A 24947-nucleotide genomic window follows, 5' to 3' on the forward strand; every position below is an offset into this window, starting at 1 on the left:
TAAAAAGCCAGCTGATACACGTTCGATTCAGCTTTTTTAACTTCATGAATTTTTTAAAAAGCCAAAAAATGGCTCTTTTGAAGAGTCCCTCCATGCCGGCTTCTCCGTTTGGCTCTTGCGCGAAGTTTTTACCGAAAAACGGTTGAAGTGAAATTATCGAAATACCCCTCGCCTTTAATTAAATTTACAAACCAAGTTATAACCTAAATTCTTTCGATTTTCTCTCTCAGCTCGTCTCCTTCAACCCAATCGATCGACTGTTACCCTTCTCGCTTCTCTCAGTCGTCTCCTTCAACCCGATCGACTGTCAACCCTTCTCCCTGATCTCGTCTGTCCCTCACGTTACAAGAATTGAGAAACACTTTACGTTTCTCATCTTCTCCAGCAACTTCGATCGAATGTTCGACTGTCGACGATCGACCATCCTTCCTTGTCGCAGAGATCTCTTCCCTCTCTCTCTCATCTTTTCCTCACAACTAACCGAACAAAAGCCCTAACGGTTGACGGCAAATCTCGTCTTATTACAGACGACCTCTTCTGTAACGGCAGATCTCATCGTTTGCTTTCCGCCATTAATGAACAAGAAAGGTATTGATTTTTAATTTGTTTTTTTTTTGTTTTTGATAATTTGTTTAATTTGTTTTTTTTATTACTGATTTTTTCTGTAAATCGACTTGATGAGTTCTTTTTATTTCGGATTGTTACCAATTCGGAAATAATTCAATACTTAAGTAAGTCTTATGATGTGATTAGCATCTCTTTTGCAAACATCAGTGCTCGAAATCCATTATCATTGTCTTGTGTTCATTGAACCATTTCGTTCTTTGTTATTTTATATTCTACACTTCCTTCATCAATCAAAAATGGATCGTTATTTAAACTTACCAAAAAGGATATTTTCTCTATTTAATTAACAATGAAAAACAAACAACAAATGCAATGTCAATACATCTCATGGCTTGTTTAAGAAAATTTCATGATAAATTTATAAACTGGAATACTAATTTTAATTCAATAACTATTCAAGACCTGATGTGTTGAGCCTACTGTGAGGGATCACCCAACAAACCCAGTTTCATTTACATCTACTTGCCTTCTAAAATTTTCAACTTTAACTTCCTTCCCTCAAATTTCTTTCATAATGGAGATATCCATGCATGCATTTAGATTAATTTCTCAGGTTTCATTTGTGTAATTCTTGCAATTTGATCATGTAGAAGTAGATTTCCTTATATGACATGGTTGACAATACTGGATCATGGTTTTTTCAATATATAATCTCATGTATGTTTGTATCCATGATTGGTCTAACCTAATATTGGGTCTCGAGTGATCATATTTTCAAAGCATAAGGGCATCATGGTCATCCATCCATGTATACCGTTTATGCCTCCATACCATGTATCCATGATTGAATGTTAATGTGTATTTATTTGAATGTTAATGTGTATGGGATATTATGTGGATGTCGGATTGTGTATGTGATGTTATGTGGATGTTGGATTGTATATAGGATGTTATGTGAATGTCAGATTATATATGGAATGTTATGTGAATATTAAATTGTGTATTATGCAGGTATTTTCTTTATCAGGAAAATTTCATATGTCCATTTTTAAGAGGAGGTGCTACCGAAATTTTGATAAAATCATAAAATTTATATATTTATTTAAATTGAAAATAATTATTTTAATCATTTTTTAATATAAATTGATTAATTATATATATATTAGTATAATTATATATTTATTGTATTCTGATTATTTTTTGTGCATTATCAATATTAAGGGTATTCTGGTCATTTTACCAGAATCCAGCAATAAAAAGCTATAAAACGAACATGCTTTTTTGGCTTCTGTGCTTCTGTAACGAACAAGCTTCTGCCGAATATGACTTTTCAGACTCTGGGCTTCTACTTCTTCCAGAAGCCAACTTCTGGAGCTGAAGCTGGCTTCTGTAAATAACAGACCATTTTTAACTACTTGAGCTTTTAGAAAATACTTTTTTCGTAATTTTTAACTGATTTTGTTGGGCATAAAAATAGTTCTCTATTAAAAAAAGGAAAAACACATTCTTGTAAAACAATAACTAAATTTGAGTGTTCAACAAAAACAAGTAAATAACGAACCAGATCATTACTCTTGGGGTCTTATTAAGGCAAACGTTAATATGCAATAAATACACTTTGGAAATTGGATTTTGTACCAAAAATGGCCTTAAAAATATTATTTTTTTACCAAAATAACCTCGGATTGAAATTTCTAAAGTGTATTGGCACATGTAACAAAATCTAATTTTTAAGACAGATCTTTCATTCACTTTTTGTTTGGCCTCTCTCCCAAATATGGTTTTTAAACTCGCTATCGCGTCTCGTCTCGTTCAACTCCAATACCAAATCATCTCAGACAAGTTTTCTGATATGTTTGAGACTTCTCGTGAGATAACTCAAAAAACTGAATGTGAGACATAAAACTCGATCAAAAAATGACTTTATGAGTTAATCTCATTCAGCTCTGATACCAAGTTAACTCGGGCGATATGTCTTGGTCTATAAAAGCCATGCTCCCAAAAGACCATGGTGAAGAGGGGTATATATCATCAGCTTGAAAACCCAATGTGCTATCTCAAATATACACCAAAACCTAGAGGGGCATCTCTATTGCTGCCACTCATTCCCAATTCAGGAACAGTAATGAGTGGCAGCAATTTTCATACTTGTTTGTTAGATTAGACCGAGACGCCAAGGGTGGCCAAACTACTCTATCCCATGGCACATGCATGGGTCCCAACCAAGGTTTTGAGCAACCGGACCTAAAAGAGAGGCTGAATCAAATCAAAATTGAATCGATCTTACTCTGTAAAATCGATCTTACTTGGTTAGCTTTTATCACCCTAACTCCGATAGAAACTAGTAAATGGTATTATTTTTCTGCATTTTTGTTTGTATTTTTTAATTAGTAAGCATACGGGCCAACATTTTCTTGCAGTTCTATTGAAAGATTAAAAGACGAGCAACACAAGGTGAGAATGAACAGCCACCACCAACACCAAGGCTCAAAGAAAAGTTGCACTTCGGTTCCCACTGGCAGGGAAAGCCTGACGTGGTCTGGGCGGCTGAAAATCCTTCGTCCCTTCATCATCTTTAGGGAACTTATCGCCAAGTGAAGTCTTACGTCTCTCCTTTGAATCCAACGGACTCTTACGACCTCCATTGCCTTTTGTTCCCTTTTCACCTTCCCCGAATCTCATTTGTTTCCTTGCCGTTGCATAATCAAAAGGCTTCAACTGTAAACCATCCGATTCTTGAGATATGTCAGTCTGTTTGGCATTTCTTTTCTCATTCATGGATTGTAAGCACTTCTGGAAGCTGGAGGATAACTCGGTGAGAGACATGGGTTCACCCTCTGTTCCTAAACCTGACTCAATGGTACTGTTGTTCTCCCTGAGATCCAAACCATCATTAGCAGCTGTTGGGGTATCATCTACTGATTCCTGGTCATTCAAATCAGTTTCCAATAAGATAATCTCTTCTAACTTGGTGGTGGCCTCAGCTGGGGCAACCAGTTCTTTGGGAAGTGAAATTTCAGAGGACTTTGTGCTCTCTTCTGTATGTGGTATCGATTGTCCATTCATGCCTGAAAATGAATAGAATGGAAAGATTACTGAGGATTTGATCTGTTCAACCTTCATGTCCACCTGAAATGTTTAGGATACAAAATCAAGTCTATTTAGCAGAGTAAGTGATAATAGTCAGCTGCATCTTGCATTAGTGTGATCTTTGGAACTATAGACAGAACAAGTAATTAACCAATTTGACCAATAAAGTTGTCTACAAGTATGGTGTTACATGGTGGGCTACAAAATGAACAATTCGTCTCTTTTAAAGGCAAGAATTCATAAACTGGATGAAGTAGAAAAAAGAAAAGAAAAAAGTGCATTCAAATAACTGCTCAGAAGAACTCACTTTTGGATCCAGACTAATTTTTCTCTTTGAAGATGAGTTCCCCAGCAGTGCCCCAAAAGCACGATTTGGCCTCTTTAGCACTTCGACAGTTGCTCCAGTAACCTGCACAGGAACAGACTACTACTATTTAGCTCCTTTAACCACATTGAAATACAAAACAAATATGTTTTCAATTGGCAGAGCTCCAACGTACAGCCTTTGTCGAATGCAATGCACCCATCTTCATATCTGTGCCTCCAATTTGTCCTGAAATGGTGAAGCTTTCCTTTGGAATCTCTGGTGGATAGCCATCCACTTCTTTCTTGATTTCTCCAGCTGCACGGGAAAGCTCAAAAAAGCTTCCATGTTCAGCCATTTGCCCTTCTACCATGTTACCATTCTCATCGTTGACTTTTTCTGGTTGAGCACTTGCAGTTTCCACGTGTGTAGAATCCTCAGGAGTTTCATCAGCAACTACTATATTGTGCTGTGGTGCCTAGATATAGAGTAGACTACCGTCATCCAAACAGAAAATTACAGAATAGAATTTTGGTGAGAAATTGTATATCCAGGGTCTATCTCCTCCATGGACTCTACCTCCCATACTGTAAATATTTTCACCTCCAGAAAATCTTGCCCCCTTTGCTCCTTTATAATTTCATCCCAAAGCAGTTAATGAAAGATTTATACGGATGAGGTAAAAACTTCACAACATATATTTCATAAAAATCAAAGAAATAAAATTAATTAAAGAAGGTTACATATTTATCGATCGGTTTGCAAGGGGCATAATTAAAAATGCAACAACTTAGAAACCTATCTGGATGACCAAATCAAACTGGATATGGTAAAGCTCTACTAAGTGGTGGGATATGGAAGTCTAAGAAGAGGAAATAAGGTTTGTATACATGCGTGCTTTCAATTTCTCCAAGTGCAAATAATAATAAATAAATATTTTATATGTCTAGACTAGTAGAACACACAAAAGCAGAGAACTTAGAACGTAAACGTGCCTGGGCAACTGCATTTGCATTAGCACCAAGTTTTAAGACTAAGATTTCTCAGTTATTGGGTTGTGTGTGTTATGAACCGATGACAGGAGGTTGCTCACTATCTAATGATCAGAATCAATAAGTTTGTGAGCTCTGGGTGCAGTATTTTCTGGAGGTTTCATCGAAGATGATTATCCTGAGGTCAATTATATAATCCTTATTTTGATCAAAGAGATTTTTTTTTTTTTGGCAAGTACATCTTAACTTACCGTTTCCTCACGTCCCCTCTTTAATTGTTCAGCAGCATCTTCGAAAGCAGAAGAATTTTGAATTGAACTCCTAATGACGCTTACTACAGAGCCAAGATAGCGCTCCACAAATGGATGCTTTGACTTTACGAGCCGGCGCAGCTTGCCAGCAGAGACGGGCATCTGCCTAGCTTTTTAAATTGAAAACAAGAAACAAAGAAAGAAAGAAAGAAAGTAAATTTATGTTTAAGTTCTACAGAAGAAAAAGAAATCGAAATACAAGGTTAGAGAAGGTTGCGGGTTTCCTAATACCGATCTCAAGTAGAGTTTTGTTTGGTAATATATAGCCAGTGCTTTCATCCTCAGCACGGCCAACAAGATCTCTCCATTCACAGAGCCCCTGCAGTCCATTTAATCTAACATGTAAAGAAAGATAACATACCACAACCACAACCACAACATCAAAGAAAAACTAATAACTTCCTTCTTTTCCCTCTAAGAACCATGAATATTGGTATTGCAACTACCAAAGGCTTAGCATCATCCAATCAGGTCCACTTTTGCCCAAAAGGATTTCCTTTATGCAGCCCAGTGAATGGTGTGTCCAAAACCCCTGGCATGTGAGCCAAAAGTATGGATAGACAAGTATGAACCCAACAATACGTCCAGATCCAACTTGCAAGCATACTTCGTTATGGTACAGAATGGACATGGAGAGGATAAGGAGCAAATACTTACAGCAACAATAGCAAGCTGTTGGGAATTGAAATCAGCCCCCTGTAACCTGTCAGCGACATTTAAAAAACAAAAAAAGTGGTGTAAAGATTTTATACACTCAAAAATTGATTGGTGGAAACAAAAGAGGTCCTATTGCCAGACCAACCTTTACTAACAGCACCCCAAGATGTGTGTTAATTTTATGGTGATTTACATATGAATTGGAGTGCTGTTAGCAAAAGTTGGTGGGACAATAGAATCTCTCAAACAAAAACCATATGGAGTAAATTATTCTTTCATGCAAGGGGACTACAAAAAGTTGAGGCAATCATTTAATATGTATGGATGTGGTCAACTACAAACCCATATATGTGGAGATACGAGGTATCTTTGAGGATCTCTTTCTCATATAGTTGCATGCATATGTCATAGCTGCGCTTGTAGACCTATAAGCAGCAAGAAATACATAGTAAGGAACAAACAATTCTCCAGAATATATATACACACGCACGTGCGAGAACAGTTCTACACAATATATATACGCACAAGCATATGCACACACACGTACACACAATCACGTATGTATTTACATATACACCACATACATATGTACTATATATTGGGTTGTTTTAACATGCCTATGTGAGGCCACTGGAGATGAATCAAGGGCTGAATTCTGGTGAGACATGCCTCCTAGACATGAAGATAATCCACACAAATATCAGAGCACTGAAAATTCTAGTCTGAACAAATGTGGCCGCAAAGTTCACAGTAAAATGGACAGTCTAGCTTTTTTTTTTCTTTAAAACCAATTTTTTTATATGGCGAGATGACCAACCCTATATTGAAATAAGGTGGTTTAAAACAAGAAAAAAAGGTATCCCAACACATGGAAAAAAGGGTTATGACCAGAGAATTCCTTTTTTGCAGGAAATAAAATGAACAGTCTAGCTTTATAATTCTGCAAACCAGGCATCCCAACACATGGAAAAAAGGGTTATAGACCAGAGAATTCATTTTTTGCGGGAAATTGCTTTGAGATGACAGCTTAGAAATAATGCTAAGACTGAAGACAAGAAACACCATTGCATATATAATAACGGAAAAAAAATTAGCCCATGCTTCTCTTGAATAAGAGCAATGAAGAAGAAGATGATCAATCGATTCCCTGCTTGATTTGCACAGAAAGCAAAAAATTTAACAAAAGCAACACCTCTTGCCATAATATTGACCATGATTAGAATTTTTCCATGGACCACCAACCGAACAAAAAAAAAAGAGATTTTAGATGGGAGTTTTGGGCCCCAAGTGGCAATGGCCAAGAAGAGCATGAGATGAGGGAGGACCAAGGTTAATCTAGGCTCAACTAAGAGCCTTTGACTTTTAACACTTACCTCTGAATAATCACAAAAAAAAAAGTATAACAGGGAAAGCAACATCACAAAATCATAGATGGATAAATTTACAATAATGATGTAGGATAAAGAAAGTGTACAACAGCAGTTATCAGCAAACAACATATAATAGTCATGTGAACTCAACCCTGCAAAGCAACTAAAAGCATAAAAACAGAAAATATCCTTGTATGTTTTTCTAGTTTCTATAAATATATGAGATACATTGTTCAAAAGACCATACCTCTAATAGAAGAGCATCACCACTTTCAGATCCAGTTGATGCAGCAATCAACCTATTTCTCATCAGATCATAAATGTGCAATAGATAATGGGTGTCCTCTCTGGCATATCTGTTGAAGTATAAGCCCAGTTAGATGGTGTTGAGTGATGAAAGGTTACACATCAACTCGCAATTGATCAGCCGAGCATAGCACAATAAAGCATGAAAATAAAGAACATGCACTATAAATGCACGTAAAGATCATTACTTGAGCATCTCATCGGGAATAGGCCTCAATCTCCAATCTGCATTCTGGTATCTGCAAGGTAAGTTGAGCGCAACCTTAAATAACATGAAAAAACAAAAAGTAGTTTATTGGTAGAAAAAACTCGGTACAAGAAGATGTTTCCTAAACATGCCCATATATAGAACACACAGGAGAAATAAATAAATTACTCTTTGTTTGCAGTAACTTCACAAAAGTGATGCAGAAGGTATTCCAGGCTGTTCCGCTCCAACTGCAATACCCTTGAGGCCTACACATCCATAAAAGGCAACATAATCACTCATTCCACAGAACACAAAAAACTCAACAGAACAAACAGTAAAGTTGACGTATTTGAAGCCCTCAAAAAAGACTAGTCTGACATCATGAAACCAAAGTAATACAGGAGAGTACATAATTCCCTTAACACAATGATGGGTCACAATCCAAAAAACCACTGAGGCCTGAAAACAAGGAGACCCTCATGTTAGAATCTAAATTGCACGTGTCAAAGCACCAGATAAGGCAGGGAGACTTGCCAGGGGGCCGGGGGCGCTTCCTTAACGTAGAAGAAATCTTATATGCAATCTATATATATATAAGATTCCAAAAGATCGCACAACAAAGAACATGATTCCTGAACATTGGTTACCCTAAATTACTGTAATGTTGCCTGCCAACCATTTATGATGATATGCAGAAGCTGGTACAGTGTTAGGTCATTATTTGTGTAACATTGTTGTTGTTAACTTAAATCAGTTTATCAGAATGGGTAATCAATATATATTTGTTTTACTTTTCTTTACTCAGTCCTTAAGACCATTTTATTGTTGACCTTCCCAGAAGGGTTAGTTCTTCTGAATATATACAGTAAATCATAAATTGCTCAACGCCCAATGGAGGCTACTTAGTAAACATAGTGTTGTCATTCCATCATTGGTTGTAAGCAAATAGCTTTACTATTGAGGAGACTTTAAAAAAAGAAGAAAGAAATGGTCACAAACATATTAAATAATTATATATCCCCAAAAAGATATTTAGCAAAGTGCATAAAAGAAATGACTTCAATCTAACCAGGGCATTCTCTTAGCATAATGTCCAAAATTTTGCCGACCATAAAGAAAATCAGATAAAACTTCACTAGAGGAATAAATAAATGATAGTCATGAGGTGTTCATGATAGTAATATTTAACTATTCCATAGGAGGTAAGTTTTTTTATCGCCCCCTCCATAAGCAAGGAAGAGAGGCCTTTTTTTTTTCCTTTTTTGGCTCCTCCATAAACAAGTGGAACAGACAAAACTCTGAAGAGTTCAATAAGTAGAAGGTAGAAGGGTGGCAGGTCAAGACCTGTCCAGTGTCAAACAAATTGCACACGTATATGCCAAAATCTCGTTGAAGCCACACTATATCCCGATCTGCCCCATGCATGACCTAATAAAGCAAAAAAATATTAATCAAATTGTCAAGATGAACCTATCAAAAAAAATTCTCAAGCAGATGTACTATCAGCAAGATATGCTCGATAAAAATTAAGAGGTCCCACCTTTTTCTTAGAAGGGTCCTTGAAGACTTCCCTTAGGTATGGACCAACATGAACACGAAGCTTCAGTGTATCTATCACAAAATCCTCTGTTCTAGTAGAAATTTGCATTAAGCAAGTCATCCCTTGAAAGGAACGATATTGATTATGCTCCAAGTCAACCTAGAGAAGAGGAGGCAGAGGATAAGTATGGAAGAAAAACAAGTATTAAATTAATATATGTCACAAAGTAATACTATAATTGAACGTTCTTCATGACAAACTTCAACAAGATAGACATTATGTAGCAATCATCCAACAAAAGCAAATAATTGGTTCTTATGAAAACCTTCATAACCTTTAAATGCAGTCCACATACCATGCATAATAAGATATAGCTAAATATCCATGTACAAAAAATTATAAGGGTTTGAAAACATATTCTGGAAGATGTTTGGTACAATTAACAGCTGAGAAAGAACAAATAATAAAGAATGGCTGTCCAAGAACAACACTTTCCATCTTCTATCGACCTAATTCTTTAAAATGCCTGCAGTTAAAAAAAGTGCTAGAGAAAAGGAGCAAAAGTAGTGAGTAAAAGTACAAAATAGGCCTATGTGGGGCCTGAAGAGTTAGAAATTGATACATTTGAAGCGAAAGCAATGTTCCAAGTTTGTTGACAAATAATATTTATATAGCTCATTGATGATTCCCCATTTTCCTATTTTCTTGTGTAACTTATAACATTGCCTACCAAAAGAATTTAAGAAAAATATCATGAAGCTGAGAAAATCCCTTCCTATTTAGCGCACATATGCTTTTTCAGGAGTACCACAAGCACGTTACTAGAATGGTGAACTATATAGCTAGACTCAGTTTCTAGAGAGAAGTTGGGTGTCCATCACTTTTTATTAGGAAGTAGTTCCCAATTTGAAGTTCCTTTTTCGTCCTTTCTTCATATGAATTAGCCAAGCCCGAAAGCAAAACAAAATATAAAATTTAATCGTGTAAAGTAGGATCCAAACAAATAATTATCAGAAAACACCCTAGTCATAGTATTTACCGCAAATTCATTCACATTATGCAACTTAGCAGCCAATTCCTTCAACTCTTTCACTTCTTCCACGAGCTTAAACAGGGTGCTCTCTATAGGTAGTGGTTTTACTACTTCAACATCCCCAGTTACTCGATCAACAAAATCCAACGCGGAGAGTTTCTCCTGTATACATTAAGAGAAACAGTTACCAAACAACAATACCAATGTGACTGGAAATATTAACAAGAATTCCCGGAAAGAGGATGAAAGTGGGGGGGAAAATCATTGCATGAATTTATAAAGCATGCCAATTTAAAGTTACAATGCCAACATACCGAGAAAGAAATTACTATATCTGCATGAGTGTGGTAGGTAAGAAAATAAACATAAGCACTGTTATCATAAGGTTTGCTAAAAGTACTGCACAATTTCCTTAACACTTTTCATAGTAAGAAGAGGGATGGGGGAGGCAAGGGGAGATAGAAAGCTATCACTTTTCTCTCTTTTGAAAATGATCTCCCAACTCAATGATTTGGAGCACTATTTATACCGATTTGGTGTACTAGGGTAATTTTCATGACTCTTTTTGGTGGAAAAAAAGGTGCATTGGATGAAGAAAAAGAGAAGAAGGTTTTAGAACTCATGTTGAGCCCTCTAATCCTCCATAATATTGTACTTTTAAGAATTTTTTCATTATAATTTATCTAAATTTCAAATGTCAAAGATCCTCCATGATATTGTACTTTAAGAATTTTTGCATTATAACACATTTAAATTTTAAATGTGAAAGATACTAAAATATGCATTGAAAGAAATAAAGGTGGCATCGATTTAAATTATTAATTTTTAATTTGATAATAATGACTATATGCAACGGTTAGACCTTCACTTCCAATCCTAAAGTTTGTAAACCAAAATAAAAAAATGTTTAAATTAGAAATAAAATACATTTTTTCATGTCAAAAAAAAGTATAGTTAAGATACCAAGTCCTCCAAGAAAACTTACATAACGTTGAACTCAAACCCTACAACATCAAGAAAGGTTAAATTGTGATTACTTTTAAATCACATACCAAAAGCCCTACAACAGGCAATGGCTATGTGGCACGAATCCCCAACTTAAAGGTGGTAGAAATAATGATGAGAATGGGAATGGACGAAAAACATAAACAATATACATTAATTCCACAAAAGGAATGAATGCTTAAACACAGAAAAAGAATGCAAGTCATTCTTGAATGATATAAGCCTCATCAGGATGCCCTCTCAAAATGGACTAGTGTAGTCATTTGAACAACATGAACCCTGAATTGGTTAATGATACAACGTGGATTGTAAGCCCAAGAATTGTCACATGTATTCAAAAACAAGATCAATCAATAGGTCCACAACAATCCACTGAATTAGGGTTTACTTAAAGTTTAGAAGCTTTGATAAATTGTAGGAGTCTACTCTATTGTTTTGCTTTGAATAGAACAAACGAGCCTGAAACTACAAAAAATTATAAATACAGATGAATTGCTGTTATTTTCAGCAATTGTGGCATCCCATCATACTTAATTGTGCAACAAACATTCCCCAGCTGTAGACTCATCAGGACATCCTTCCAACTCCAGCAAGCTTCAGAAGACCATTGTCACCATGTTCTCAAATCATCAGAATCCATTTGTTTTCCAATAAGATAACCACCATGCCTTATTACCAAAAAAAGCCCCTTTATTGAAGAAAGGGTTCCTAAAACCCCAATCCCCAACTTTGATCATAAGGTTGAAGATGGCATTTGAGGACTGGTTCAGTCACAATTGAAATCACTAATTGTTTGGAAAGTGGGCCTAAGATAACTACTTGCCGGCTCAAAAGGAAGATAATTGCTACCAACAGACCAATTCAACTATGCTTTTATGAGGAAAAGTAAACATCTGTGTAACTATGTTAGTAGGCTCTATTGCACATATAACCGATGGGATGATGTCAAAATTCTGCTATAGTTGTGGCCTGGTGGGGTTATTCACTTCTCCACCTGCTTCAGAGATTCACTTGTTCAACCAAACCCAAACCTACCCAATGAAGGTTGGGAAGGAAGGGATGATAGAACCATCTATCGAACAAGCAAAAGAGGATTAACCACCACATGCACACAAAAGATGCCTATCGGGTTAAGAATAGATGGGTTTGCACCCTAAAGCAAACCAAATATCCCAAAAGCATATAAAAGTCCAACACAACACAATACAAATCCACACCGATTAACCAACCCGTAATCAATGCCCAAATAGAGCCCACAAATTAAGCTTGACCAGAAAATATTTAACCACCCCTACCACTCTTTACCATCTCCAAACACCCCTAAAACCCAATCAAAACCCAGTTGACCGGATCGACATCAAACCCTATTATTGCCACCATTTACCTCAACTGGATTTTCAAGCAAGATGCCCTGTTGGAAATAAATTGAGGAGAACATTATTGAATATTAACCATCCAGTGATACAATTATGTTTCCAATTAGGCTAAAGAAAATTCCATGCTCATATATGCTATTTCGTATGGAAAAAGATTAAATGAAAATTTGTGCATTGTGAGGTCAAATCCACGATATAATGCCGCATCCTTTCGAGAAGATTTTGGTTGTTAATTAGGGTAGTTTTCTATGATCCTAGTGCTAGTACACACACTTATACTTTTTGAAAGGATGGGTCCCATTCACAAACAGACTGCCCCCCCCCCCAAACCAAAAAATAATAATAATTATTATTATTATTTTAATAAATAAGAATAAACAAAAGGCCTCCTACAAGCAAACCAAGTAAAAATGAAGAAAAATAGCAAAATAATTCTACTCAATGTGAAGGTGCCACCTTAGTGAGGTGGTAAAGTGTGTGTGGTAATACATAGACTCAGTGTCAAAACTCCACCCACCTTCACACTTTAACCTATGGAAAAAAAAAACTACTCAAGATCTAAAATTTCATTTCCGAGGAAATATTTCAGTTAGGAGAAAAATCGAAACAGTCTCGACCAAGACAATCAAAAGCATTCAATGATTAGCGGCCAACAGTTTGTTCCTATCTTGGTCAAAACTCAAAACCAGAACGTTTTACCAAAACAGTTAAAAAACGACTGGAAACTTTGAACCATGATCAATGTTGTTAAATAGCACATGCGACCAGCATATGTTGCAAAAAAATATGCCATCGCACAAATTGCATATGCCATCACACACTTTGCATATGCCATCGCACACAAAAATATGACATTGCATAGTGGTAGGTAGTTTAATTTGGGGTATGTGATTTTCAATTTGAAAATAACATATGTGAATATGCGACCGCATTTGACAACACTGATCATGATTCTACCCCAGTTGTAGGAAAAGAATCTCAATAGGTGAATAACTATCAAGTTCCTACATATATTAAAGATCATTAAAGAAAACATCAAATCCTCCCTCAAATGCACCCGCGATGATTGTCAAACACATTGATGTGCCTCACAATGATTTTGTCAGACTTTATAAAGCATCTTCAATCATTACCCTTGGCTGGCTTGATTGATCGATCAAGGAGTAAATTGACACTTCAGACTGAAGGACAGCTAATAATCCAAGTACATCATCCAGGCGAAAGGTATACTTCAGCACTAGAACCTGATGACCAGGCGTCCAACTCTAAATGGTCGAGTTCTTTCAAGCAAGGGGTTCATGCAACATGGACCAGAGGCCCAAAAAATCATCACATGGGCTCAAACCCAAGTTAAATAAATCTCGTAACTCACAGAATTGGGGTTTACTTATATTTTAGGATTTTCTTTATTTAAAATTACGGATTTGATCTCATTGGAAGGTAGATTGCAGGAGTTTCTAATTTTCTTTTATTAGAATTGGGAAATTGAGGGCTAGAGAAATTATAAATACTGATGCACTCTTGCCATTTTCACAGAAAAGTTGATGACTAGAGTTTGATTATTTTGCTTGGGTGAAATTCCTTATCTTCCAAGAGATATTCTTCATTCGAGTGTACCCCAACTTGTATGTTAGGTTCAATCATCTGTAATCATATAGGTACCTACTCAGGCATCACAGAATTATTATAGTAGGTTTTACCATCTCTCACCTAAATTTAGGCATAAATAAAATCTTCGATGTCACTGATAAAGTGCTAAACAGAATAACTAAGCAAACTCAGATGCACCCATTATAAAATATATATTTAAAAAGAAAAAAACTAATATGATTCAAAGAAAGAGAGATCAAATATGGACTAACCAGAGGATGGATAAACCTGCTCCCATCATCACTCTTCTGCAGCCAAACATGCTCAAAGGGCTGATTTGAATTGTTAACCAATATATTATACTCATCTTGAGGCCGAGGAATCGTCGGTATATGAAACGGCACACGAGGCCGCGCACCCATTGTCTTCTTGTCCCTGGAAACCGTCTTCACCGACCCCAAAGGAGTGGAATTCTCCCCCTCATCTTTATCCCTAATTCGATTCTTCTTTTTACCACAAACCAACTGAAACCCATCATCAGTATCAATCGAACTAACAGAAACCCCACTTTCCTCTTCTTCTTTCCGCAATCTCTGAAACTCGTCCACCCAACCATCAAATCTCTCAAAAGCTTCGTCGTTAACGTCACTCAGCCAATTATAAGCTTCGTCAGAATCATCGTAATCAGGAAATATCAATGGTTTCCCCCATATATGACTAGATGAACCGATGCTTTTCAACATCGACTCAGATATCTCTGCTATTTCCTTTATTGGAGCTTTAAATTCGCTGAAATTGTAAAAGAAATGGAAATCTTCTTCCGAAGGGATTCCTCTCGAAGAACTCGAAAGCTTCGCAATTGTAGACGCTATGGGACCAGTCGCCAACGCCTGCAAAGTTTCCGCCTTTTTCTGTGTCGATTGTTCTGAATCTGACTCCATTTCCATTGATTTTCTCTGCTCAAATCAATCGTTTCGATTGTCTAGGGTTTTGATTTCGGCGTTATAGAGACCTCGTAGTCGATAATGAAGATCGTCACGAAGAAAAAGGAGAAAAGTAGAGAATTTTGTTTATTATGTTAAGGTTAGGGTTTTTGAGCCGACACTTAAGAGACCTCGAGCTTCTCTCGAGTTAAAACGATTACAGTCGAAGCAAAGCGATCGAACGTGTTAAAGCTTTGTGGTTTTCTGTATTAGCTTTTATTTAATTAATTATTAATTATAATTACAATTATAATTATTATCAAATATATTATTATTACCGAAAATGCCCTCAAAATATTTTTTTTATCAAAATACCCCCTCGTGCTTATTCCATAGGTGCGATTAATGCATTTTAACGTGTGCCCTTACAGCACTCGTTAACAAAACCTTTTATTATTTATTTCTAATTATAATTATGATTATTTTAATTCTTTGAATCACTGTTGTCACGTGACTCACGTCACTTAAATGGGATTTCACACGATGCGAATGAAGCACATGGAAGGTTTCGATCAATAAGATGAGATTTTCGCACACGCGAAAGATAACGATCATTAAAAATGTATTTAAAATATTTATTAATAATATTCAAAATAACCTCTCTATACCAAGATACTATTTACTCAAACCACATTAATTGATATTTATAAATCATTATTAAAGTATTTTATTATATAAAAAATCTTAAATAAATGAATTAACATTATTAAAAATAATATCTCATAATCGTTTTAAATATAATAGTATTTTTATTGTTTATAATTCTCTTAAATAAGAAATAAAATGACTAATGATCTTTTGACTTGAGTATTTTTACTCGGTCTGACATGATAAGGGCATAAAATTGTTGATCGATTTCTTTCTACATCCCAAAGCATTTTGAAGAAATCGATCAACAATTTTGTGCTTTTGTCACATTAGACCGAGTGAAAATACTCGAGTCAAAAAATCACTACTCAAATAAAATTTGCAAAAGCCCAGAGATTTTGATGAGTCTTTTGCCCTTCCACTAAATGTGTAAATTGATAAAATATTATTTTAGATAAAAATAATATAAATTTATTAAAAAAATATAATAGATATTCAAAGTATGGTACATAAAAATATAAATAATAATCTTATGTTTAGATTAGAAAAAGTGAATGATGGATTTATGTTATAACTTTATAATGATAATATTTTTTGGATACTAACTTATATATTGGAAGTTATTAAATTTCAAAAATCCAAAAAATAATAATAATCAAGATATATATAGAAAATAAATATGACAAAAATTAGATTCATCTCAGATGTTGAGATACGAATTAAATGAAATCCAACACAAAACTATAGATACTTAGATGTAACTAGAGAACGCAATGTGACAACTCGTGGCACTTATTGTAATTAAGTTGAGTGAGAAAAACTAAAATTACCCCCACCCCCCGAACACACACACACACACATATGTTTGGCATCATATGCATGTGTGGTTTACATCTGAAAATATGAAATTTCGTAACAATGGTGTAAACTACCAATTGTGAGAATAGATATAGAGAAGTTGTGATTTTTTGACTCTAAATATTTCACTCAATCGATGTGCAAGTGCACAGAATCATAGATCTTTTTCTTAGGGATACACAACGAAAAGATTTACAGTTCTGTGCACTTGCCATGTCGACATAGTGAAAAATTTCAAGTCAAAAAATCATTATTCGATACTAAAGCGCCAATAATATAAAATAAAAGAAAAAAAATCTAAAATGTTGATAGTGTACTATGTCTCTTCCCTAAATCAATAGTTCATGCCATTGTTGTGAAAATATGAATTTTTAATTTTTTACCCAAAATAATATAATTAGTTGCATTTGGATAGAGATAGTGAAAGACCAATAATAATTGCATAAAAAAATGAGGTAATTATTTTTCAATCCAGTTTTATCGATGTATGTCATTGTTTAAAATAATGTAAAATGATTGTATCCAATTTTTAAATTGATTTCCTAAGTCAAATTCACTCAACTCGTTGAGTCGAGGCCAATAAGTCGAAGTTGCCCATTAACAAATTAGTCTTCCGAATTACCCCTACTTATAGCATATGATTCAGAAAGTCAGGATTGATTGAATATGTTTTTTTTTTTAATAAATTAAGCCACTTGACTCGATTGAGTTTCTTGGCTTGGTTGATTTCACAATTAATTAAATTGACCTATTAGGTTTGATCCCACTTTACTTTCTTTATTCTCTATGCAAGTAGAGGGGTTCAACTCATACACATCCTAGCATCATAATGATGCGCATGTGTTGTACCCAAACAAATCATTTCTTTTCTTATCTTTAAGTTATTTCTTCCCTTCGCATACAAATATTGTTGTGGGCCAATCACAGCCAGGTGTGTGTCAACACTTGCCAATCCAAGCATTAGAAGACCCATTCAAATTAATGCATCGAAACTTGATGCGTATGACATGCATCTTAAATAAACCTTTTCCAGAACTCACATTTTCTATTTTATTTGTCTCTTTATGAGTTAGCTTGACTCCACCAATACTCTGATTGGAAACACCTTCGCACGGCTAAAATCACGCCGAACTCGTTCTGGTTTTGGAACTTGAGTGTTTGGATTCGATAAGAAATCCTTTCATACTCCGTTTCATTCGGAAAAATCTTTCGACTCTCTCGACTTCCAATACTTTAACGAGCCTCCGCAATATCACACGGCTCCACAAAAATAAAAGGGAAAAATTTGACGTCATCTCTCTCTCTCTCTTACAACAAAGAACCTTTCTTTCTCCATCTTCATCTCTGTCAGGTAAGCAACGTTCCTCTGTTTTTTTTTGTTTTTTTTTTTTTTCTTTCAATATTTAAAACCTTAAATTTCCAGTCGGTAATTGCTCTCCAATCTCTATCTTCTAATTATCACTCTTGATCATAATGGAAATAAGAAAAAAACTAAAGAAAGATAAATTCTTTAAGTAGGAAAAAAAAAACTAGAATGTTGTTTTGAAATTGAATGGTAAAATATGAAGAAATTTGGGACAAACCTGAAACTTTGAGAGAGATTGAGGTTCTCTTGAGAGGAAGATAAATCTTTGAGTGGAGATGGTAAAGATTTGTACACTTTGCAGTGAAAAATTTGTGGTGGTGATGGAGATCAAACATGGTGGAGGACTGATTTTGGAGAGATTGGACTCCAATGTACGCCACAGCCACAAAAACTGATTGGGTTAGAAAGAGAGTAAAAAGAGAGATACTACTGTCACACTAAATTTTGCTAACGCTACAGCAACTATACAATTATTTGTTGATTTATTCCAATGTATGCCACAGCCACAAAAATTGATTGGGTTAGAAAGAGAGTAAAAAGAGAGTTACTACTGTCACACTAAATTTTACTAAGGCTACAACAACAATACAATTATTTGCTAATTTATTATGGATTGGTGTGCAATAAAAGCTCTTTATTTTTAAAAGTGAGCATTTTCGTGTTCTTTAATTTTTTTTTTGAAAAATTTTAGTGTCCAACAAATCATTAAGATGTGAAGATATTCCTAAGAAATCTAAGTGTATTCATATATATTTTTAGTATTTTATTATCGGGTGCCCATTTAGGACACACGTTAAATTCTTTTGTTTTAGGTTTACGATTTTATATGAATCTTTTTTTTTTAATTGTAAAAAACTATTGAAATTATTTGAATGAGTGCTATAATATTTTATTATATTGATATTGTAATTTGAGGTAAACCTTAGTAATAAATAAAGAAAATAGGTGAATGGTAGAAAACAAGTACAAGTTGATGTGCCATTAGAAACTCTTTCATTTATTTTTTTTTTCTTTTGCTTGGATTCTTTTATTTTTTATATGAACATTTTTTTAATAGTAAAAAACTAGTAAATTTATTTAATGAGTGTTATAATATTTTATTATGTTGACATTATAATTTGAGACAAACTTTAGTAATAAATAAAGAAAATAAAATGGTAGAGAATAAGTACAAGTTGAGGTGCCATTAGAAACTCTCTCATTTTTTTTTCTTTTGCATAGATTTTTTATATTTTTTATATGAATCTTTTTTTAACAGTAAAAAACTAGTAAAATTATTTGAATGAGTGTTATGATATTCTATTATGTTGACATTGTAATTTGAGGCAAACCTTAGTAATAAAAAAAAAAAAACAGGTGAATGGTAGAGAGTAAGTACAAGTTGAGGTACCATTAGAAACTCTTTCATTTTTTTTTTCTTTCTTTTGTTTAGATTCTTTTTTTTTTATATGAATATTTTTTTAATAGTAAAATTATTTGAATGAGTATTATAATATTTTATTATGTTGACATTGTAATTTGAGGCAAACCGTAGTAATAAAAAAAAAAAAGAGGTGAATGGTAAAGAGTAAGTACAAGTTGAGGTGTCATTAGAAACTCTCTCATTTTCTTTTGCTTAGATTCTTTTATTTTTTATATGAATATTTTTTTAATAGTAAAAAACTAATAAATTTATTTAAATGAGTGTTATAATATTTTATTATGTTGACATTATAATTTGAGGCAAACTTTAGTAATAAATATAGAAAATAGGTGAATAATAGAGAATAAGTACAAGTTGAGGTGTCATTAGAAACTCTCTCATTTTTTTTTTTTTTTGCTTAGATTTTTTTATTTTTTCTATGAATCTTTTTTTAATAGTAAAAAACTAGTAAAATTAGTTGAATGAGTGTTATGATATTTTATTATGTTGACATTGTAATTTGAGGCAAACCTTAGTAATAATAAATATAAAAAAAGGTGAATGGTAGAGAGTAAGTACAAGTTAAGGTGCCGTTAGAAACTCTTTCATTTTTTTTTCTTTCTTTTGTTTAGATTCTTTTATTTTTTTACATGAATATTTTTTTAATAGTAAAATTATTTGAATGAGTGTTATAATATTTTATTATGTTGACATTGTAATTTGAGGCAAACCTTAGTAATAAATAAAGAAAATAGGTAAATGGTAGAGAATAAGTATAAGTTGAGGTGCCATTAGAAACTCTCTCATTTTTTTTTCTTTCTTTTGCTTAGATTTTTTTATTTTTTATATGAATCTTTTTTTAATAGTAAAAAACTAATAAAATTATTTGAATGAGTGTTATAATATTTTATTATGTTGACATTATAATTTGAGGCAAACCTTAGTAATAAATAAAAAAAATAGGTGAATGGTAGAAAGTAAGAACAAGTTGAGGTGCCATTAGAAACTCTCATTTTTTTTTATTTTACTTAGATTTTTTTATTTTTTATATGAACATTTTTTTAATAGTAAAAAACTAATAAATTTATTTAAATGAGTGTTATAATATTTTATTATGTTGAGTTAGAGTAGTTTTTTAATTAGAATGCTTGATGACATGTCTACAAGTAAGTTGAACAATAACTTAATCAGGTTGATACATAGACAAATTTGTATGTGAATTAATTTATTATTATTTTTTTCTTAATTTTTTTAATTTAAAATTTATTTTTGTAGTTTTTATCAAAATGATGTCTAGTCAACCATCAGTAAATGCATATTGGGATTCAGCAACACATAAAATTTGAGTGCAATGTTATGTTGAAGTAGTTTAAAAGTATGGTAAAGGAGGAGGGGGTCTAACTTCAAAAGGACATGATTATTTTATAACTATCTTTGAAGAAAAGTCAAAAAAATCTTACACCAAAGTTCAATACAAGCATCGCTGGGATTATGTGAAAGATAGATGGAAAGCGTGGAAGAATCTCAGGATGAAATCTGGATTAGGATGTGATGTAAATACAGAATCTTTTGAAGCAACTGATGAACAATGAAAGTCATATGTTTTGGTAATATAATAATTGAAGTTAAATGTGTTAGTTAATTATTTTTTCTGATTACATTTTATATCTTTTATCAGTTAAATAAACATTCCAATCAATTTCGATATAAAGCACTGGAGTACGAAGATGAATTAGATCAAATATTTGGTGGGATCGTTGCAATTGGAAAATATTGTATGACCCCAAACGAGATGTCTTCTTCAATCTTGCAAGATAGTCGTGTTTCTCTTGATGATTTGGATGCAGATATTGATGATGTGAATGAAGGGTCAACACCAAATACTTCAATTGATCCAGTTAAAAAATTTGTTGAAGAGATACCTAGAAGACGTCATAAGAGATCGAATGAGTTTGACCCCTCTTCTACCACAAGTATGAATGCGAAAAGAAATGCAAAAATGGGCGATGTTGAAGTCCATAGAATACTTTGTGTAATGGCTGATAGTATAGAGGCGGATTTGAAAAAACAAGAAATGACACAGAACACAAAGAAAGACACTTCTATTATCTCATGCATCAACCTGTTAAGTACTTTCAATGACATGGATCGATATGGACCAGTATGGATGTTTTTAATCGATAAATTGTTCAAAGAGTCTTCTAACAGGGAGATTTTTGTTGGCTTGATGGATATTAACCACATGTCTGCATCAGAATGGATTAAAATGAAGTTTGAAGAAGCTCATGGGATCTTGTGATGGATAATCTTTTAAGGATAGGGTAGATTTATGATTATAAATTCTATTAAATATTATAATAGAATAGTGATATTATTTATTTTTTTTTATTACCATAGTTGTTAGAAGACATTATTTAAGTTTATTAAATTTTTAAATTCATTTTTTACTTAATAGTTTTACGTTATGATTGGTAGAAATATTTGTGTTTAAATTTTTTATTTTTCATTTAAACTCTATATGATTTGATAATTATAAATTATTATATGTTTATAATCATGTGATTTACATGTATGCAATAACAGATGGATGATATCACAAAGAAGACAATTTTCTTCCCTATTTTACTGTGGCATTACTACCGTATAAATAATCGACGCATGAAACAATGTCGAACTTCACTACTTTCTGATGATTCATATGTCAGAGAAATACTTGATTCAGACAACCCAGTGCCTTGTTATGACAATTTTCGTATGGATAAATATGTCTTCAATAGATTATGTTATTTTATGAGAGATAGAGGATTACTTCAAGATAGTAAAACAGTGAGAGTTGAAGAACAAATTGTAATTTTTTTATATACAGTTGAGCATAATGTTAGGAATAGAAATAATCAAGATAGATTCCAATATTCTGGTGAAACAATAAGCTGATATTTTCATCACGTGTTGCAAGCATTATATAGTTTTGCCCATGACTTAATAAAAGCACCTGACTTGAGCGTCACACCACCAAAAATATTAGCAGATCGACGATATTTTCCATGGTTTAAGGTAATTAATTATGTAATATTTGAATTAATATAATCAATAACATACTAATTATTTAATGTTTACTTTTAAATGAAACAGGATTGCGTAGGTGCAATTGACGGGACTCATATAACTGCAGTTATACCATTTGACAAACAAATACCATTTCGATCAGGAAGAAAGACCGAATGTATACAAAATGTCTTGACTATTTGTTCATTTGACATGCAGTTCACTTTTGTTTTGGCTGGATGGGAAGGTTCAGTACACGATTGGAGAGTCTTTCAATTTGCGTTTAGCGATCCGAGTTTGAATTTCCCACATCCTCATGTTGGTAATGAAATATTATTTTATTTTCTTATTTTTTATATTTTTTATATCCATTAAAGTAATTTTAAGTTACTGAAAAAAATATCTTAATTATCTTAGGAAAATATTACATGATTGATGCGGGTTACCAAAATATGCGAAGATATCTTGCACCATATCGTAATACACGGTATCACATTCATGATTTTCATAGAGGAAATGGGTCAAGAACGAAGGAGGAGTGATTTAATTATTATCACTCTTCGTGCAGAAATGTTATTGAGCGTTGCTTCGGTGTATTGAAGAAATGATTTCCGATTTTGAAACGGATGGCTTCATACTCTTTTGTGACTCAGATACGTATTGTATGTATGTGCATGACCTTACATAATTTTATCCGATAACAATCAGTTACTGATAGTTGGTTTACACAATATGAGGATGAAAATGTTGGCATTGATAGAGGAAGCGCATCTAATATGACACCAAATGAAGTTGATGATGAATTAGTTGCTGATATGAATATTGTACGAGATGAGATTGCTCAACAAATTTATAATGCCATATATACATGATGTAAAATTTTATTTAATTATTTATTATTTATTTGATAGACATTAAATATGTTAGTACAGAAAAAATGAAATTGAATTTTTATTTTTATTTTTAATATTAAATCTTATGTTTATATTTATTATTAACATATTATTACTTATATCAGATAAATAATCTATTTTTTTAATATTATTTTTAATTTCATCCAGTAATTTCTAGACAGCATGTTACCAAACAGTTCAATATTTTAACAGTACAATTAGACAACATGTTACCAAACAATATACTCAATTCAGCAAGTTGCTTCAGCAACAACAACAACAACTTTCTCTCAGCTTCAGCAACTTAATTCAGCATCAACAACTTTACATACAGCTTTTCCAAACAGAGCATTGGTGCCATGACTTGGTCAAGTTCTCGATTAATGAACTTGATGGAATCCCTTGATTGGATCTAGTTCTTGACTAACTAATTTGAGTCGATGGAATCCTTTAACTCGAAGAATCGAAACCCACCACTCAAATTGGGCACTTACCAATTTTGCCTTTTATTTTGATGTTTCTTCATTCAACTCATGGTTTTTAAACTCGATATCGTATCTCGTCTCGTTCAACTCCGATACCGAGGCGTCTCGGATGAGTTTTTCAATACGTTTGAGACGTCTTGTAAGATAACTCAAAAAATATAATGTGAGACATAAAACTCGGTCAAAAAATTGACTTTGTGAGTTGGTCTCGTTCAGCTCTGATACCGAGTTAACTCGGACGATACGTCTCAGCATCGGACGAGTTTAAAAACCATGATTCAACTATAGGTCTATATGAAATAAAAAAATTAAAGTCATTGGTGCATGCTTACAAAGCAATATAATATTTTATGTTCTAAAAATTGGATTCCTATAAATAAACATCAAGATTGATGTGATGTATGTCATCTAATTCTACCCAACGACATGTTACTGGTTACTTTTCTTTAAACATAAAGTATTACCACATATCAAGAATGATGTATATCATAGCCCAAGTTTCACTTTTAAAATTTTTAAGATTCCTTCCTGTGTTTTAAAATCAGAGGGTATTCAAATGCATATCTAAGTTGATGTGAGTGTCACACACCCAATCATTATTCTCTATTATTATCGTTTTTTTAGAAACATGTATTTTAAAAAAATAAAAAATAAAAAATAAAATCACCTGGCCATATCGTTAATGCCCTTGCAATATCAATGCTTCAACATTGCTTGCTTGGAATTAAAGACTTTTGATCACACTGTTAGATCATACCTTGTTGGCCATGATCTCCACATCAGTCACCCCCCCTCTCTTCGGTGACTCTTTTTTTATACTTTCCCAACCTATCCTTACCATTGTCTTCCTCATCCCTTGTTTTACCCGATTTATCTCTGATAAAGTTCCCTTACCACGATTGCAATACTATAGTGATTGTTTTTTTTTTTTTTTTTTTCAGCATACCCCTAGTGGCTCTATTGAGCAAAGATTCGTCATTAATACCATCAATATAG

At 33.4% G+C, this 24947-nt stretch overlaps 1 protein-coding gene across 2 annotated transcripts; it reads right to left on the bottom strand.

Moving 5' to 3' along the window:
* Window positions 1-2902: 2902 nt before the first annotated feature.
* Window positions 2903-15500, bottom strand: LOC147397104 (protein RRP6-like 2). Of its 2 annotated transcripts, none has more exons than XM_086452555.1 (14): window positions 14604-15499; window positions 10367-10522; window positions 9328-9486; window positions 9132-9215; window positions 7974-8053; window positions 7786-7836; window positions 7539-7647; window positions 6264-6346; window positions 5922-5967; window positions 5496-5583; window positions 5205-5374; window positions 4158-4439; window positions 3965-4066; window positions 2903-3696 (listed from the first exon to the last, which is right to left on the bottom strand). In XM_086452555.1, exons 1-14 carry the CDS (start codon window positions 15276-15278, stop codon window positions 3055-3057), a joined length of 2727 nt encoding a protein of 908 aa, XP_086308681.1. In that variant the 5' UTR covers window positions 15279-15499; the 3' UTR covers window positions 2903-3054. The 2 variants fall into 2 exon arrangements, with proteins under 2 accessions (XP_086308681.1, XP_086308682.1); XM_086452556.1 differs by having other exon boundaries at window positions 3495-3635; window positions 14604-15500.
* Between the last annotated feature and the right edge of the window lie 9447 nt (window positions 15501-24947).

This window comes from Akebia trifoliata, chromosome 8 (assembly GCF_017979445.1).
Source record: "Akebia trifoliata isolate Shusen 1 chromosome 8, ASM1797944v1, whole genome shotgun sequence".
Taxonomy (NCBI): Eukaryota; Viridiplantae; Streptophyta; class Magnoliopsida; order Ranunculales; family Lardizabalaceae; genus Akebia; species Akebia trifoliata.